Source organism: Stylophora pistillata, chromosome 14, assembly GCF_964205215.1.
Source record: "Stylophora pistillata chromosome 14, jaStyPist1.2, whole genome shotgun sequence".
Lineage (NCBI taxonomy): Eukaryota > Metazoa > Cnidaria > Anthozoa > Scleractinia > Pocilloporidae > Stylophora > Stylophora pistillata.
In genome coordinates, this window is record NC_142532.1 from 3,064,250 (window position 1) to 3,083,629 (window position 19,380).

The following is a 19,380-nucleotide window of genomic DNA, read 5'->3' on the forward strand; positions in this document are numbered from 1 at the left end:
GTAGTACAATCTTAATGTTTACACATAATCCCCCTTGATATTTTTCGGAAATTTCAGTGTAAATGGTAACGAGTTGATTGGAACAATTGACATCAATTCAAAGTTTTAGGTTTTATAATATAAATGCTTTGAATAATAAACAATTGACCGGAGTTTATTTCTGTCTTAAAATCTGCGATATTTTTTAAGGCCTTAATAAGCCTATTATCATCTTTCACCATGTCCTTAGACCTGTCGTTTTGAAAAGTATGTAAGTAGTTACGACCTCAGGAGGAAAATGACATTTAAGTTACCAAGACCTAAGACCGATATGGTCAAGAAATCATGCTCATACAAGTCAATTACTCGGTGGAACGCTCTGTAAAATCAAATGAGATCAATTCAAGACGTTGACGCTTTTAAAAAGTCACTCAAGTGTATTTTTAAGCCACGTATATCATAATGATGCACTATGTAGAATTTTTATTGTTGTAAATATGTGGAAATCTTGCATTAGTCTTCTTGTAATTAGTTAAGAATTTAGTCCTATTGTTTGCACACGACCACATCAGCCTTTGCTGAATTTTTTTTTTATCGTGTTTAAAGAAGCGCTGTTGTTGTTGTTGTCGTTGAGCCAGGGGCTTGAATATGAAAAAACAAGTTTGAGTTCTTGTGACAATCTGTTTGTGTCAGGTGCGAGCGCCCATGATGCTCAAAAGATTACGACAAATATCAGCTGACTGACCGTCTTGTGCTTTGTGGAGAAGAATTCAGGCAACGTATAATAATAAAAACATGTCATACCTTTTGATGCTAAAATTTCCAGTTTCCTCGAAATAAAGAAGAAAAAAAAAGATTGTGCAAATGTTAATGGTGATAAAAACTTGCGTAAGAAAAAAAGACACCGAGATGCATTTCAAGGGGTATCGTTCAGGGAACGATAAACATTGGAAAAGATGCAATAGAATAGAGTAGCTGGTCTGTTAAGTGGGAGGGAGGGGGGGGCTGGGGTTTGAAATAAGGACTTCTGGTACACCGTCAGCTGGACTGATAATCTACTTGGCGCGCGCGGGTCATAACAAGCTTTGGAAGTCTCTTCGCTCCGACGAAGGGCTAACGCTCGAAACGTCAGCTTTTGTAATCGTTACGGTGGCCAATTTACCATTTCAACTTTGTTGATATATCCAAATTATTTCGTTACTCCCACCGACGCATCCCCAAGCAGTTTCTTTCGAAACTATCAGCCTTTATTCATTTGAAGTCTCTATGTCTCTGCAGCTCACTTGTTGTGAATCCTTAGAATATGGAGACAGACAATGAAAATCAAAGAATCACTTTTACAAAATATATATTTCTCTACCACAAAGAAGTACAAAATAAGTACACGAGACACCACATTGAATTGCTATAGACGATTTAATAAACATAAACGCTAAACGGAGACACTAAAATGATGTTATTATCTCCCAAGACTGATCGTAATTTGAATTCTCCTCACAGTGTTACTACACTGACGAACATAGTGTCGATAAAAATTAAAAAAATTCTAAACTGGAGGATAATTTTTTGCTAGACATAACTTTGAATTCCAGGAATTAAGCAGCAAAGAAATGCATTAGCTCGCAATCTCGTCAGTTTGGAGAATTTTTCTTCTGAATAATAAAAGGAACTTCAATAGAACCAGCTGCGTTGGCTTTGAAAGGTCTTACATCTCGAACATCATTTGGTATTTTGTTCTTCAAAACATGCTAAGCATGGCAATCATGGCAGCTAAGTTCACAAAAAACTAAAATGAACCATGAACTCCCAAGACTGATCGTAATTTGAACTCTCCTCACACTATTAATACAATGGCAAACATAGTGTTCATGAAAATCAACATAAATGTAAACTGGATGACAAGTTTTAGTACAAACGGGATGTAACAGAGAATTATCTGAATTAAGCAACAAGGATACGTATTCTAATCAGTTGCGAGAATATCATGATTTCCTCTGAGGTTGGGAGTTCATGAGTTCAATAAGCTAAGGTAAAATGAAGAACTATCTTCAACTATGAATAAAACAAGCAACTAACTAACTTACGCGAAGTACATTGACATTATACAAAGCATATTTAGTTGAAACTATCCCAGCTTGTTTAAAAAATCCTACGTTACATCATATTCAACCATATGCGAGGTTAACTATTACAAGAACACATATGCTAGTTACAAAAATCTGCTAAGGTAAGATTGATTTTTTATTTATTTCCTCTAAAACTGCTGGGATACAGTATATCTAACTTCTGACCACTCAACTGATCCTAAGTACAAAGCAAGCCTTGAATACCTAGTAATATTTTAAAAACCAATAAGGACTTTATGAAACATCTTTACTTTATACTAAGGTAACTGTAAAGAAATATAAAAAAAAATTTGACCAGAAAATTTTCAAAAATTGAAAATCTTATTCTGAAGCTATAAACCCTCTCAGATTTACATTTATTCATGAGCCTTTTCTACACAGTACTTCCCTTTCAGGACTACATGGTTTACATGTACTTGAATCTCTTCCCTTACTTATGTGTGTAAATATTTTTCCTACTGAAAAAACAATTACCATGTCACGAGCATTAGAATTTACAAATAATGAAACCTCAAGCACGAACTCTGCTTAGCTGTTTTATTGTTTAGATTACGAGGAAAATTTCAACCTTTCTGTTCTGGGTCTTTAAAATGGACAGATAAGTGTACAAATGTACATTATGTACAAATGTACATTAAGTGTACAAATGTAAATTGACCAAATTTATTTGATATCAGTAGATCTTATTCCTCTAACATGTGGTTAGTGAATAAGCTCTATGTATACATGTGTACGGTGGAATACCCAGTTTAACCTCCAGGCCTCATTTTCAAGATGCGGAGTCATAAATGTAATTAGAAAGTGTTCCCAAGACACTGAAATGAAGAGAAAACTCACACACACACACACACACACACACACACACACACACACACACACACACACACACACACACACACACACACACACAGAAAAACCAATAAAAATGCCAAGATTCATGGTAAAATTGGTGTAAATGAGACCTGTTCTTCTAAGTATATGAAGTCATCTTACCTAAGATCTATTCAGTAACATCATGTTAGATAATTACCTCTTCGAATCATGCTTAGAATGGCAATCTTGGCACTAATAAAATTAGATTGGATCAAAATGGAATGAAAAAACTATAAAAAGGAAAATGATTTCTTCAAGGTAATTTCAATTCGTAGAGTAAGTATGTATCGACGTTGTCCTGTCATCTTCAGTTGCAAATGAGCTTTTAACTGTTGTACATTTGAATTTATATTAAGGTATGTTACAAATTACGTGTCAGGGCTTACGTTACAGTTTGAAGACTAAATACGCGAAAAATCTAAATAGCGCGCGCTTGACTAGACCAAAAAAAAAAAAAAAAAAGTAATAATAATAAAATAAAAGACCAAGGAACAACATAATTAAAAGGAAAGAGACGATTCTAGATACTTCAATTGGTAATTAAGAATGGGTTTTCCCACTTAATATACAATGCCTCTTTGATCTTAATTTGGTAGTTTGAAGCGGTAGAATCTAAGATCGTGAAACATTCTGTATCACAAGAGTCAAGACAGGCCCTTGATGATTGCAGGTGCTTGTAAATGTGCTAGGTCTACGTTCGCGTGTCGTTTATAAATTTTCGTGTGCTGACTGTAATGCCAGTTATATTGGTGAGACCACTCGCCACATTTGTACACGAGTTCGTGGGCACCTCTTGTTGGACAAAACTTCACACTTTTACAAGCACCTGCAATCATCAAGGGCCTGTCTTGACTCTTGTGATACAGAATGTTTCACGATGTTAGATTCTGCCGCTTCAAAATACCAAATTAAGATCAAAGAGGCATTGCATATTAAGTGGGAAAAACACATTCTTAATCAGCAATTGAAGCATCTAGAATTGTCTCTTTCCTTTTGAGTATGGTGTTCCTTGGTCTTTTATTTTATTACTATTATTATTATTTTTTTTTTTGGGGGGGGGGGGTCTAGTCAAGCGCACTCTATTTACATTTTTCGCGTATTTAATATTCAAATTGTAACGTAAGCCCTGACACGTAATTTGTAACGTACCTTAATATACATTCAAATGTACAACCGTTAAAAGCTCATTTGCAACTGAAGATGACATGAGAATGTCGAAACATGTCTTGTAAATTTAAACTCAAAGTTGTCGTTTCTATATTGAGAGTTATTGTCACTCTGCTGTCTTTACGTCCTTGTAGAATAAGTACTTATTATGCGGAAAACCATCCAAGTTTATTTAAGATATGGCTTCAAATTATAGAATTTTGAAATCAAATTTTAGCCAACTTTTGCAAATAATGAACAATTTGGTGGCTTATCAAAAGCTTAGAGCATAAATATAGTGAAAACCCAGTGGACAAGCTCCTGGTTATGTACAAGAGAAATCTTTAAATTGACTTGGGTACAACTGATTATGATATAAGAATAGAGTTGACTATCATTTTGGTGATACCTGAAATCTCGTGATCACCATTCAACTACTTCAGGCCTTCACAACAAAAGCCTTGTTACATTCTGTTCTCTTGGCAAGCATTTAAATTTGTAAAGGTAAAAAAAAAGACAATTCCACTGATCAGTATTTAACGATACAGTCTGTTTTTATTTCTTCAGCAAAGAAAAAAGTTACATATCTCAAGTTTTAATTAACAATATTAGCAACGACATTTCAAATACAGGTAAAATAGTGGCAAGCTAAAAAGGAATGAAAAGAAGCCAAAAACTCCAAAATCAGAGAAACATTCAAGCTTTCCAAGTGCATGCGCCAATTTTTCTTTTTAAAGGTAAAAAACAAAACACTTTTCATCGATCTGGTTTCATGTTCAAATTTTCTCATTCCTTTGCCCTGAAGTCAAGAGTGACGTCATCTCCAATCAACACAAAAGGCGCCCAGTATTTGATGTTGCTGTACTTGTCTGATTCTCTGAGGCTTTTCATGGCCAGGTTTAGAGACTCACTTGCAAGTTTACCTTCTGCAAGGTGTTGATAAAAGCATTTCATAAACTCAAGAGTAGCTTCGTCATCAATCGCCCAAAGGGACACCACAACAGACCGAGCACCAGCCCCCATAAAGGCTCGCGCGATGCCAACCACACCCTCAGCCTTGATCTCGCCCCAACCACTATGGCAGCAACTGAGCACAACAAGTTTGGCGCGAAGTTCAATATCCAACACGTCTCCAATTGTTAAAATGTAATCCTCCTTCGTTGGCACAATAGATATTCGGTCTGGATCAGGTGTGAGAGCAATTTCGCCAGTTTCCATACATCCGTGCGCCGCAAAGTGAACTAAGGAAACGGAATTGAGTCTTTTCAACACCTCTCGTTTCGTGGCCTGTCTACCAGTGATTGGAGTGGTCTTCAAAATCTGTCCGATCATTTCTACTTCTTCTTGAGCACAAGGAAGCTGCTCCAGGGGTTTCTTTCCATGGCTGTCAGTAATCTCGCCTACCCACGGATTTCCTACAAGTAACGCGCCACTGCTTTTGTGATAATCTTCTGGGCAATCGGCAATGAGTTTGAGACTTGTTAACGATGGAGCAAGTCTGATTCTGAATGATTCACAAAGGTAGTTAGAATTACCATCTTTCAATGCAGCATACGGAACGAGCCACAGAGGTCCATCCGGAACAATTAGCAGCTGATTCCCTTCAACCAGGTCGGCCACCGGCTTCATAATGTTATCATACAAAGTGCCTAAGCATTGTTTTTTTTGGACAAGAGGTTGAGGGGTGTCCTCTCCAGTTTCCTTATGAACTTTTGAGCGGCATTCCCTCAAAGTATCCAAAGATCGATTCTCGCATCTCACATTAGAAAGAACACCAAGTTCTGTATAGACACCGAGGACGAACGACTCAAAGGACTGGCTTGCTCCACTATTTTCTGAAAGAGAATCTTTGAATTTACTTTGTCTCAACTGTATTTGATTTCCTTCAGACACAATCCAGAGATAAACGTCGTCTTTGTCCACTGCCTGAAAGACAGTGTTTGATGGAATGTTCTTTAAAAGTTGTAAATCTGCATCGTCTCCCTTAGGCTGACTTGTTCCTCCACAAAAACTGGATTCCATCAGGTCAGTCAAAGCTTGAGCTCGTCCTTTCTCAGCAGCAAATAAGGCTTCGTCTATCTTACCTTGTTTCACGAGAACTCTCCACAAACCCGTATACGCCACTTGATACTGATTTCGAAAATTAACTTTCCACTCATCTTTAGATTTTAGAAGTATTCTCAGAGCATTGAATAAGGTTATGCTAGCTAGGTAATGTTCAACGGCGTTTGGTAGTAGACCCAGTGACCCGAAAACATTTGCTAATGAACAGTGGGCCGATGCCTCCAAGGATTTGTCTTCAACCTCTATCGCAGTTTCAAGCGTTCGGTTATATAACTTCTTGGCCTGTGAAAAGTCGCCGAGACTAAAGTAAACATGACCGAGGTTGGAATAGCCATAACCCTCTCCACCCTTGTCTCCTATTTCTTTAGCTATTCCAAGATGTAGTTTGTGGTACTCTATGGCTTTTTGGAAATCACCCAGGGATTGATAAGCATTGCCAAGATTGCCATAAGTTCGACCCTCCACATCCTTGTCTCCTATTTCTTTAGCTATTTTAAGACATAGTTTGAGGTGTTCTATGGCTTTTTGGAAATCACCCAAGGTTTGATAAGCATTGCCAAGACTGCCATTTGCATTGCCCTCCCCGCCCTTGTCTCCTATTTCTTTAGCTATTTCAAGATGTCGTTTGTGGTACTCTAATGCTTTTTTGAAATCACCCAGGGATTGATAAGCATTGCCAAGACTGCCATTTGCACTGCCCTCCCCACGCTTGTCTCCTATTTCTTTAGCTATTTCAAGATGTAGTTTGTGGTATTCTATGGCTTTTTTGAAATCACCCAGGGATTGATAAGCATTGCCAAGATTGCCATAAACATTACCCTCCCCACCCTTGTCTCCTATTTCTTTAACTATTTCAAGACATAGTTTGTGGTACTCTAATGCTTTTTTGAAATCACCCAGGGATCGATAAGCATTGCCAAGACTGCCATGTGCACTGCCCTCCCCGCCCTTGTCTCCTATTTCTTTAGCTATTTCAAGATGTAATTTGTGGTACTCTAATGCTTTTTTGAAATCACCCAGGGATTGATAAGCATTGCCAAGATTGCCATAAGTTCGACCCTCCACATCCTTGTCTCCTATTTCTTTAGCTATTTTAAGACATAGTTTGAGGTGTTCTATGGCTTTTTGGAAATCACCCAAGGTTTGATAAGCATTGCCAAGACTGCCATGTGCACTGCCCTCCCCGCCCTTGTCTCCTATTTCTTGAGCTATTTCAAGATGTAGTTTGTGGTACTCTAATGCTTTTTTGAAATCACCCAGGGATTGATAAGCATTGCCAAGACTGCCATTTGCACTGCCCTCCCCACGCTTGTCTCCTATTTCTTTAGCTATTTCAAGATGTAGTTTGTGGTATTCTATGGCTTTTTTGAAATCACCCAGGGATCGATAAGCATTACCAAGATTGCCATAAGCATTACCCTCCCCATCCTTGTCTCCTATTTCTTTAGCTATTTTAAGACATAGTTTGTGGTACTCTAATGCTTTTTTGAAATCACCCAGGGATTGATAAGCATTGCCAAGACTGCCATTTGCACTGCCCTCCCCGCCCTTGTCTCCTATTTCTTTAGCTATTTCAAGATGTAGTTTGTGGTACTCTAATGCTTTTTTGAAATCACCCAGGGATTGATAAGCATTGCCAAGACTGCCATTTGCACTGCCCTCCCCACGCTTGTCTCCTATTTCTTTAGCTATTTCAAGATGTAGTTTGTGGTATTCTATGGCTTTTTTGAAATCACCCAGGGATCGATAAGCATTACCAAGATTGCCATAAGCATTACCCTCCCCATCCTTGTTTCCTATTTCTTTAGCTATTTTAAGACATAGTTTGTGGTACTCTAATGCTTTTTTGAAATCACCCAGGGATTGATAAGCATTGCCAAGACTGCCATTTGCACTGCCCTCCCCACGCTTGTCTCCTATTTCTTTAGCTATTTCAAGATGTAGTTTGTGGTATTCTATGGCTTTTTTGAAATCACCCAGGGATCGATAAGCATTACCAAGATTGCCATAAGCATTACCCTCCCCATCCTTGTTTCCTATTTCTTTAGCTATTTTAAGACATAGTTTGTGGTACTCTAATGCTTTTTTGAAATCACCCAGGGATTGATAAGCATTGCCAAGACTGCCATTTGCACTGCCCTCCCCGCCCTTGTCTCCTATTTCTTTAGCTATTTCAAGATGTAGTTTGTGGTACTCTAATGCTTTTTTGAAATCTCCCAGACTCCTATAGGCATTACCAAGATTTCCATAACTTTTACCCTCCCCACCCTTGTCTCCTATTTCTTTAGCCATTTTAAGACATAGTTTGAGGTACTCTATGGCTTTTCGGAAATCACCCAGGGATTGATAAGCATTGCCAAGACTGCCATTTGCACTGCCCTCCCCGCCCTTGTCTCCTATTTCTTTAGCTATTTCAAGACATAGTTTGTGGTACTCTAATGCTTTTTTGAAATCACCCAGGGATTGATAAGCATTGCCAAGATTGCCATAAGCATTACCCTCCCCATCCTTGTCTCCTATTTCTTTAGCTATTTCAAGACATAGTTTGTGGTACTCTAATGCTTTTTTGAAATCACCCAGGGATCGATAAGCATTGCCAAGACTGCCATAAGCATTACCCTCCCCCCCCTTGATTCCTATTTCTTTAGCTATTTCAAGATGTAGTTTGTGGTACTCTAATGCTTTTTTGAAATCACCCAGACACTGATAGGCATTACCAAGATTTCCATAAGCATTACCCTCCCCACCCTTGTCTCCTATTTCTTTAGCTGTCTCAAGCTGTAAGTTGTGGTACTCTATGGATTTTTTGAAATTACCCAGACTCTGATTAGCATTGCCAAGATTGCTATAAGCCTCACTCTCTTCATACTTGTCTCCTACTTGTTTAGTTACTTTAAGGTGTAGTTGGTGGTACTCAATGGCTTTCTTTATATCACCGAGTCTGTGATGAGCACTGCCAAGACTGCTGTAGGCTTTTCCCTTTAGAGGTGTGTCACCAACATCTTTAGCAATATGAAGACAAAGGCTGTAGTAGTTAACAGCTCTTCTGATTTCACCTACACTCAGAAAAACATTCCCGAGTTCACCATAAGCACACCCTTCAGCTGACTTGTCACCCATTTCTTTGGCAATTTTAGCAAGTTGATTATAGTAGCCTATTACTTTCTTTACATCACCTGAACTTGCACTAGTGCGATCACAGCTGATATGATCTTTTTCCTCCACGGACTTACCTCCCACTTCTCTGACAGAATGACTTCTCAATGACAACAAGATCTTATTCTTTTTTTCAATCTTTTTTTATGTTAAGGTTACACCATTAATAAAACATCAAAAAACAAAATACAAAAACAAAAAAGGTGTTTCTGATCACATCGGTATTTGATTTAAGAAGGGCTTACAACTGAAGTGAATGTTTCATCTATGCAGTAAGACTTAGTTCTGAAGTAACTCTGCACATAACATAAAGTTTCCTTTCTGTCTGTAATCTCAAATTTTAACTCGAGATATCTGAATATAGCCCCTTGTTTCCAAACACTTGATTGCCTGTTTTCTTTGAGCAGCATGTGTCAGTAGTGGGCAAAAGTCAGGGAAGAATATCGCCACATGAACATTACTAAGCTTACCTTTCCACGTGTTTCAGAGAGATCTCTTGCCCAGGAACAATGTACACACCGGCTGCATGAATATTAGAGTCTTTAACCAAACATTATATGTACCATCCGTAGCAGGAAGAGTACGACAAGGTCGTGGCTGAAAAGAGTATACCACTTTTCCCACTTTTTTTAATCACATAAAGCATGAGCTGAAAAGTACCCATATAAATTGATACCCTTCTTCATATTTTCTCCCATAAACTATATGTCAATGGTCAAGATTCCTTCAAAGGATACAGCTAATCCCTTATCACACCAAGTAATTGCTTCTTTAAATCTCTTCAGTCCAACACAGGCAGTGGCTCCTGTAGGAAACAACACAAAGATCTTATATATTTACTCGCACTCAATTTTAAGAAAAGAACCAGAAATTAAACCATTTAAAGCTAAAACATTACAGATTAGAAGAAAAGGAAACAAACAAACAAACAAAAGCAAAAGAAAAACAGGCATAGTCGCTCAGGGGCAAGCTTCTAAAACTTACAAAAACAAAATTCTTATTCTTCAAAAACGCACTTTCCGCCTCATGTTCTTCGCTGACTACAATTCTCTTGAAGTATCTTGTTTTATCTTATTAACCGCCGCCCAGTTAGCCCAATGGATAGTGCGCTGGAATGTTGTGCGGGAGGTGGAGAGTTCAAGTCCCGGCCGGACCAACACTCAAGGTCTTAAAATAATTGAGAAGAATTTGCTACCTTTCTGTAACATCAAGAAATGGTTCGATATTCTAGTCTTCTCGGAGAGGGACGAATAAATGGAGGTCCCGTCTCCTGCAGGGTTAGGGGTAGGAGACGTTGATTTCCCACGCACGAGATTAGTGTGTGATGAATGTCCTCCCCTGGGGTGGGATGGGTGGGTTTACTGGGCCCGCAGTAATTGGTGCAAGCTGGTGCGGTGTTCCTGCCGGTTGACGAAGCTAATAAACTTAACTAAACTATTTTGTCTCTCTAACTTTCTTCCCTTAGATCTACTCTACCTTAAATCCGTTGCTATTCTAATGCATGATATATCCAACAGCTTAACGCCTACTAACATATCTAACTTATTTGCTTCCCAATCTACTATTCATTCATCTAGTAAAAGATCATCTTCAAGAGGTGACTATTATTTTAAATACTCAAGTTAGACAAACAAACTAAGTCTTTTTCAAAGTATGGCGTAAAAATCTGGAATAGGTTACCCTGTGAAATGCGTCAAATGTCCAAAATTAACTTTAAAATCAATGTCCACGACACTTTACTCCGAATACTTTCAGAAGAAAATAATTATATTGATTTACCTGACTTCATAACAAAAATTTCCTGAAAAGTCAGCTTCTTATATTTCCAATGTAAACTTAATTAAGGTGAATTTGTTTTTATTTATTTGTTTACTTATTTAACATTTGTTACTCTTCTTTTCAAGTCTTTCTTGTGAGCCATTTATATTATTTTGTATATATATATATATATATATATATAGAGAATATGAATTTGTGCAACCACTTGTTGCCTCAACTAGCTAATCTGCTAACTGCGGGCAGTGGATATTGCTTTCTGTAAATTATTCTGTAATTAATAATTAAAAGTAAATAAATAAAGTTTGCTGTTGCTGTTTGCTGCTGTTATTAATACTATTTCATGGAACATTAAAAGCCAATTTACAATAGAGTAAACAGGCCCTAGATGTTTCAGTTGCATTAGATTTCTGGTAATTCAAACTTTCAAGAACACTCATATTGGGACTGATGACAGAGGTGACAAATGCTATAATAATAAAGATACAATAATAAAGTCTATTTACAATAATAAGTCTTAAGATTGGAATAATTGTAATAAGTATTACAATAATAGTTAAGTCTAGGAATACCTAAAAGTAAAAAAGTCATTTGTTCTTTTTGTTGTTTTCATTTTTGTTGTGGCTTTGGTATTTCCTGATAAGGAAAAGAACTTGTCATAGCTTGCGGAGCTAAGAAAGATATGGGGTGGTCTTCATTCCTCATTTCCGCCATCAACTTTTTACAAACGAATATCCTACGATCTACCAACAATGACAATTTTGCCTGGTCTAGGGCTTGTTGATAACTAAAATTTGGGAATATAATTTTTAAGGCTCTTTTTGTATGGATTCAATAGCATCGGAGAGGTATGCGGGGATGTCTTGCCACACTTCCGCAGCATACTCTAGGACCGATCTGATATTACAAGTGTATACCTTAAGCATGTCTTCTGGCATAACTCCTGCGCGTTTCAACAACCTTAGAGCGTATAATTTCTTAGCTGCCTTGGCAGTCACATATTCAACGTGAGTGTTCCATTTAAGGTCATCTCTAATTATAACTCCTAAAAGCTTATAAGTTCCTACCCGCTCCACTTCTTGATTTCCAACACTTATAGGTCGCATTGCAGTAATCGAATTCTTCATGAAATTTACGTACATTTCTTTACATTTTTGGGTTTTAATTTCATCCTATGTTCTATGCAATAATCATGGATTTGTCTGACAACTACATCTAGCATACTGACGGAGTTCCTTGGAATGATCTCAAATGCAGCAGTGTCATCAACATACTTCGTACGCATATGCCAATTACTGAGTAGCTTGTTTATCATAACAGTAAAGAGCGTCAATCTGAGTTTTGTTCCCTGTGGGACGCCACCATTGACTTGCTTCCATGGTACACCTTGTGTCCGGTTTGTAAGAAAGGAACGAATCCAAAAAAACAGAGTTTGATCGATGTTGAACAATCTGAGTTCATCTAATAATACTGAGAGGTCTATGATATCGAAACCTTTCGTAAAATCAGCAAAAACTATCCGAACAGAGCAGCTACCTGAATCAATAGCTTTGTGTATAGCTTGCATTAAATAAATTAGTGCGTGCACTGTAGAGTGTCCATGACGTGCATATTGACGTCGGTCGATAGAGTCAAACACCTGGTCTAACAAATGAATAAAGGCTGATAGTTTTTAAAGAAACTGTTTGGGGCTGCGTCGGTGGGGGTAACGAAATAATCTGGATATATCAACAAAGTTGAAATGGTAAATTGGCCACCGTAACGTTTACAAAAGCTGACGTGTCGAGCGTTAGCCCTTCGTCGGAGCGAATAGAGGAATTGTGGGTTGTGTGTGCTCTTAAAGGCAGAAAATGGAGCTACGTTATAGGTGGGAACATGGCAACGAGAAAAACTCGTTGATATATACCTCTCCTTGATGTATACATCTCCTTAATGTATATGTAAACGCCGCCACAGGACTGGTTTTTTCTGTCATTTCTCAATAACAGAAATCCTGGTGGTGAGACGGCTGAATCTGGTAGCAATTGTGAAAGCCAAGTCTCAGTTATACAAATGACATCAGTTTTGTTGTGAATGGCGACTTGATTTAAGTCGTCAACCTTGTTCGATAGATTGCAAATGTTTGTAATTAAAATAGAAGGGACCTCGTAGGCCTCTCCTAATGTAAGGGCGATTCCTGCCACGATACCGCGAGGTCGTCGTAAAAGGAACTCGGGCGGGTGTTGATTCGCACTCTAATTCGTTCCTTCGAAGTGGTGGTAACATAGTTTCTGATGGACTTGCCTCTTTCGATTTGGAGATTGTTTGCCAGCTCGGACTCCCCTACACCGGAGAATATCAAGATTTTTTAATGTAAGGAGCAAATTTTGGGACAGGTTGGATGTAGTATAGCGCCGTAATGAGATGATGGTTTCTCGTCGATGTAAACGAAAACATCTCGGCGAGGGCGGATGAAGAGTTTGGAAGGATCGAGAATTCTAGATTTCTGAAGGTCCAGGGTTCGTTTCCACATCCATGAAGACTGTAAGGTCGAAGTCTGGGTCTTTTCCAGGGATTTTAAGACATGTAAATCCGCGTTTGGTGGATTTCAATTTCGGTTGATGGAAGCGGGCGAAACTAAAATGGCGTGACGATGGCGCCCTTTCGACTGTAAACCGAAAAAATAAGACGTGGGAAATTTCGCACCAACGAACATGAACTTTGGGAATGGTGACCGATGGTACTATCGTCAACTCCAGTATGAATTCGCTGATGAAGTAAACTTGAGAAGACCAAAACGAACAAGATCGTCGGCAGCAATTTTGAAGCAACCATGATGAGTGCTAATTTACATATTTACATATTTCTTTTATACAATGGGATACATTTTTTAGTTCTTCTTGAACATGACCATCAAATTCACCAAATTTGAATGAAATCTGGAAAGGGCATATGGAATATGCTGATTAAGTTTCAAAGTCAATTAAAATACAAAGTAAAAAAAAAATTCATTTGATATTAATACTTTATTTTCGGTTATATCCCAACTAACATATCTAACCTCTCACAATTGCTTTAAGGAAAGTTGGTTGTAACTCAGTGGCAGCTTTTGCATCACTCAGTGAATCCTGGTGATTTCCTGTTTTTTTTTAAATAAAAATGTCAAATTAGCTTAAATGTAGCAAACCCATCACTTAAAGATAATTTTAGGAAACTTGTGATGTTTATTGATTTCTGGGATGAGAAATCACTTATTAATTCGTATGATGTTGGTTTTTGTGAAGGGAGAAAAACCGGAGGACGCTGAGAAAAACACTAGGAGCAAAGACGAGAATGAACAACAAACTCAAACCCACATGTGACACCAGATTTGGGAATCAAACCCTGGCCACAGTGGTAGGAGGTGAGCGCTCTCACCACTGCACAATCCCTGCTCCCCAACATTCCAAATTCCAGTTAACAACTGGTTCGTGCTTTAGCGTGTACTATCGAGTTTATGGAACACGAGGGAAGTTTGGAGAGCACGAAAGAAGCGTAAGGGTTGCCGGAGGCAATAGCCAAGGGCAACTCTAGCTTCTCGAGTGCTCTCCAAACTTCTCACGTGTTCCATAACTCGATAGTGCACACAACTGAAAGTATGAACCAATTGTTTTAGAACATAGCCGGTGGAATTGTGCATCAAATCCGACGCGAAAAACGGACAACAATATCAATTGCAGCGAATCGTGACGGCGCTGATGTCGAGTCTCCTTTTCCACTGTTTTCCTCTTTTTCTGCCTCAGTTAAGAACTCTAGCTCAAGGGAAAAGGTCGAAAAATTGTCTTCGCTTTCCGACTAGTAGGCCGAGTCTTTTTTTTGTATCCATTATAGTCGCGAAATATAATTATTATTTATCCCCACGCTAACAATGCCTGCTTGCGCGAAAAAAAATTTCTGGCGAAGCGATTTGCTGACGCTATCAGCATGCACATTTTGAGCACCGCGCTTACATTTATTGAATTTGATTGCGCGGCTCTGCTAGTTATGTTCTAATGCTAATTCAATCCGGAAGCGAGTGTTTTTTACATGAGAAGATTGGGGAACCACTTCCTGCATTACTGACTTTATTATTATCAAATTATTTAATATTTCATTTTAAATAATGATTTACAGGCCAATGATAAGGAATATATTTTTTCAAGGAACCGTTGTCCGGGAACATAATTTAAAATCATCACTCTTTTTCAGAAAACCACTACAGCCCTTTGAAAGAGAAAAATGCATATTGAAAGTTTAATTATCTTACCCAGCTTAAAATGTGCAATCGCCCTGTTGTTATACAGTTTGGCCTTCAGTTCTTTGTCATTGCAGTTCACTTTAATTCCTTCTGTGTAAAAGTGAATGGCATTGAGAAAATCTCCTTTCTTAAAGGCCTCATTACCCTGATTCCGGTAAACATCAGCTCTGGCTGCAAAGAAAAAGTAAGAGATAATTGTTTGTGTCAAATTCTGAGGGTAGTTTATTTAAGTGTAAAAGCAGAGCTGCCAAGATCTGGAAATTTAGAATCTGCAGATTTTTGTCTTTTGTGCTAGCTGCCACCTTAGCACCTGCCTGATTGGACCCTGATGACCCATCCCCCCTTGACAATACAGTATTGTACCTGAGATAATGATTGCAGCCCTCACCCCCTCTCCCCCCACCCGCCCCCCACGAAAAATCCTTCAGAGATGTTTTTTTTTATTAAAAGCTCATCCAACGAGTCAGACTCTGTTGTTGTTGTGGTTGTTGTTAAGAAGAAAGTGCATTCCCTACTTTGAAACAAACTAAGTGCAAGAAGAAAGAAAACTGAGATAAGAACCCTAAGATAAACAAAAAGCCAGGTGACAAGTTGAGGTTAAAGTTGAACCCAACTCACCTCGTAAACCGTCCTCACCTGCTGCATTTTCTTTTTCGGGTAAGTCTTCATTTTCACATGGAACTTTAATTGGACCTCTTTCTGTAGCCATAACAACTGTGAGAAAAAGGCTTAATTCTTACAAAGTTCCTGGTTTAAATTATCTTGGCCTGAAAAAAAGATGCATGGTTATAAATGGTAATGAACATCAGCTCAACATACCAATTGCAAAGTTAATATTTTTCTCTTTGAAGAATGGGAGGGATACATTGACACAAAATTATAACAAGCAAATACATTCTAAAATAGCATAAAAACAAGTTATTGGTAAGTGGCAAAAAAACAAAAGATATCTATAGTGAAGAAAACAATAATTTATTTTTAAATGAACAGTAAAATGTAATTCACTTCTCATTATAATCAATTATAATTAAGATTTAAAAAATACAGTCTTGACTGAGGTAAATTACAAAAGCTAGTCTAAATCAACATCTGTGAGTTGCAAGTTCACAGTTTGTAACAGCAATTTAAATCATTTGAACTAAGAGGCTGTTGGGAAGAAAGCTGTTACAGTAGGTAACAATTAAGGTAGATCAAGTCTGTATTAGAGCAATGTAAGCCCATCCAGCCATATCTCATCCTGGTTTCCTTACAAAAAGCAATTGTGTGTATTACTTCTCCCCCCTTAGGAAGGGTCATGCCAATCAGTATCCCACGGTTACCCCTGGCATTTCATCAGGCTTCCCTGACAAATTATTCACTAGTACCCAGGTACACTCCCGGGTGAAGAGAGACACTCTGAGAGTAAAGTTTCTTGCACAAAAACAAAACACAATGCCCTGGCCAGGTTACAAATGCAGACATCTTGACCCTGAGTCCTGAGACCACTAACAATTAGGCCACCACTTCTCCCCTGGAGGGGAGAGTTTATGCTGAGTCCTTTCTCATGAAAAAGATTTTACAAAACCAAAGTAAAATTCTCTTATTGGATTATCAAATTGAGATCTTGGTCAAAACTTGTTGACAATGCAATGGGTAGACCTTTTGCTTTATTTCCACTTGAACTGATGCCAATGTGGTGATGTATGTTGAAATGGATTTTAATACTTGACAGGTGGTATGCACATAATTTATAGCTAATTGTTTTTTTATTTTTTGCAATCATTATATGTTCCATTGTTTTGCGCATATAATTGATTTGTCTTTGAAACTAATGTACAAGTCTTTAATTCTCTTAATCATCAAGATCTGTTATTCTCAGATATCATAGCTAAATCCTTGCTAGCTGTCTTCAATAGAGGATTTATATTTACAAAAAATTTCAATCAATGCAGAGCAACAAGAAAATTGCTATGGAATTCAAAATAACCTGAGAAACATGCAAAGTATTTATGTAAAAGCCAGTCCTAACTTCTTACTAACAGATCAAGCACAATTAGGGCTGTACTGGAAAATATTGGCCCAAGGTTGTGGCAGTACAGAAATGACTGCATGCCAATAATTTCCCGGTATAATGGCTTGAGAAAGCAAAGTAAGAGCAAGTAGTTTAAAATGTCCCTTGGACTAAACTAGTTTACTTTGAGTTTTCCGGCTTTCAAGAAAAAAATACATTGTGTATGACCTTTTTAAAGAAAATGGTCCATATAGCAAACCCTCACCAAGTATAAGAACCAATCAAAACTTTTGAATTTATCTCAAGACTACTTGCCATGTAATAATTTGATTATCACCGGACACAGACTTAGATACATGCAGCCAAATGTAAAACTAATCCAGTTTTAATAAAATAAATTGACTGGAGATATTCAGTTGTTGTGATTCTTGATGCTGATCACATTTTATTAGCTGATAGCAAAAGGTAAAACTTTACTGATACAAATCAACCATTAACAATTGTTGAATTGGATTCTGAAAATTTAATAGAGCTGAAAGGATGCTTGGAATAAAACCCTAGTTGACACCAACTTAATTGTTCCAATGTTAAACAGGGGAATAAATTAACATACACTGTCTGGAAGGAGAATCTAACAGTCTATCAAAAGTACAAAATAACTGTTAAACTAACAAAAAATAAACACAAGGAATACGCCTGAAATGTTTATCTTTTTTTGATTAGATGCATCGTTAATAGAGGAGCATTTCAGTTAAGTTAATACATAATTTAAACATGAAAGCTAGTGCAAAACACGAACTGCATACTCTAGCAACATGACACGAAAACGAAACTGAAAGTTTTTCCATCATTAGCGCTAGCACTGCGTAAATTTAATCGATCATTTGGATATTCCTTTTTAACTCTCCCGAATCATTGATTTCGTCCGAGCGTAAATACCTGGTATTTTTTTTTTTTTTGATACTTTGTGAATTCAACAGGTGCAACATGTAAGTTCATATTGTTTAGCTAAAAACATGTTATAACTAACTGCATGGAAGCGGCAATACACAGCACGTGAGAATAAAGTAAAAGTTAGCAATACTCGGCGGTTTGAGGGTCTTTTATTGCCGAAAATCAGGGAAAATTAGGACAGATTAAAATATTTGAAGAAGAAAATGTTAACTGAGAAACTCGAAATAAAAGTATTTACCTTGTGTTTAAATATCTGATACAACCACGCTTCCTTGATTACCTCTGTCGCGGAAACGGAAGCAACGTTTGACTATTTTGCGACCGTGCCAACTCAGTCCATAGTGGAAATGTTTCAAAGTAAGTCACGAGAACTGACAAAGTATCAAGTAAGACTCCACAGGTATGTTATGGGACGAAGAATCTCAATAAACCGTTCTGAGTTGCAAACTTGCCGCCGCTATGAAAAAATGGCATCTGTTTTGTGAAAGGAAGGAGTCCCCTGGACCATGATTCAATTCAAGGTTGAAGTGTACATAATTATGACGCGCTTCGTAACCGGAAGTGCTTTAAAATCAGTGGTAAATCAATTATAAGTTTATCAACGGCTGGCGACTCGCGAAAATCAGTTATAAACTGACTATTCACCATATTTATATACATAAAAATTCATCTCATGTGCCCTTGCTTAACATTGTTCCCTGAGTCTCACAAGTTCCAATTCCAGTAAGCTACACTACCTTGTTACTTCTCACTTTCCCCTGATCTCATCAGCACTTTTAAAATAACACTTAAGAGGTAAGTCTTACAAATATTAGAAACTAATTGCTCTTGGAATATATTTACATAATTCTGTTGTACCGTGAACATAAACTGTTATTTATCTTATTATCATTTAATTACTGCATACATATTTAGACCTCAGAGGGTTTGTGGCGCTACACTGCTTCGGGGAATATATTTCCAGTTTTTTCTCTGAAAGGATTTTTCAGATTTTCCTACCCAGGGATGACCTACTTATATTTTTAGATTTTTTGATAGCTGTTGTAACTCAATCCTTCTAT

The 19,380-nt window shown here is 37.7% G+C and overlaps 2 protein-coding genes across 2 annotated transcripts; both read right to left on the reverse strand.

Annotated features, from left to right (window-relative positions):
* Positions 1-4,653: 4,653 nt before the first annotated feature.
* On the reverse strand, positions 4,654-9,358 carry LOC148716115 (uncharacterized). The gene has a single exon (XM_088745006.1). It carries the CDS (start codon positions 9,306-9,308, stop codon positions 4,911-4,913), a length of 4,398 nt encoding a protein of 1,465 aa, XP_088601132.1. The 5' UTR covers positions 9,309-9,358; the 3' UTR covers positions 4,654-4,910.
* A 687-nt stretch (positions 9,359-10,045) lies between these two features.
* LOC148716116 (hsp70/Hsp90 co-chaperone CNS1 homolog) lies at positions 10,046-16,084 on the reverse strand. The gene is made up of 4 exons (XM_088745680.1): positions 15,994-16,084; positions 15,385-15,546; positions 14,161-14,238; positions 10,046-10,149 (listed from the first exon to the last, which is right to left on the reverse strand). The coding sequence occupies exons 1-4, from the start codon at positions 16,082-16,084 to the stop codon at positions 10,046-10,048; spliced, it is 435 nt and encodes a 144-aa protein (XP_088601806.1).
* Positions 16,085-19,380: the final 3,296 nt, after the last annotated feature.

Bases quoted from the DNA above. Each gene is read 5' to 3' on its own strand.
- LOC148716115 (XM_088745006.1), bottom strand. From the start codon at position 9,308: ATGGGTGACAAGTCAGCTGAAGGGTGTGCTTATGGTGAACTCGGGAAT.
- LOC148716116 (XM_088745680.1), bottom strand. From the start codon at position 16,084: ATGGCTACAGAAAGAGGTCCAATTAAAGTTCCATGTGAAAATGAAGAC. The intron at 14,239-15,384 runs GTAAGATAATTA...AAAAAAAAACAG, and splicing joins GATTGCACATTTTAAGCTGG to GAAATCACCAGGATTCACTG. The intron at 10,150-14,160 runs GTTAGATATGTT...TGTTTCCTACAG, and splicing joins CCTTAAAGCAATTGTGAGAG to GAGCCACTGCCTGTGTTGGA.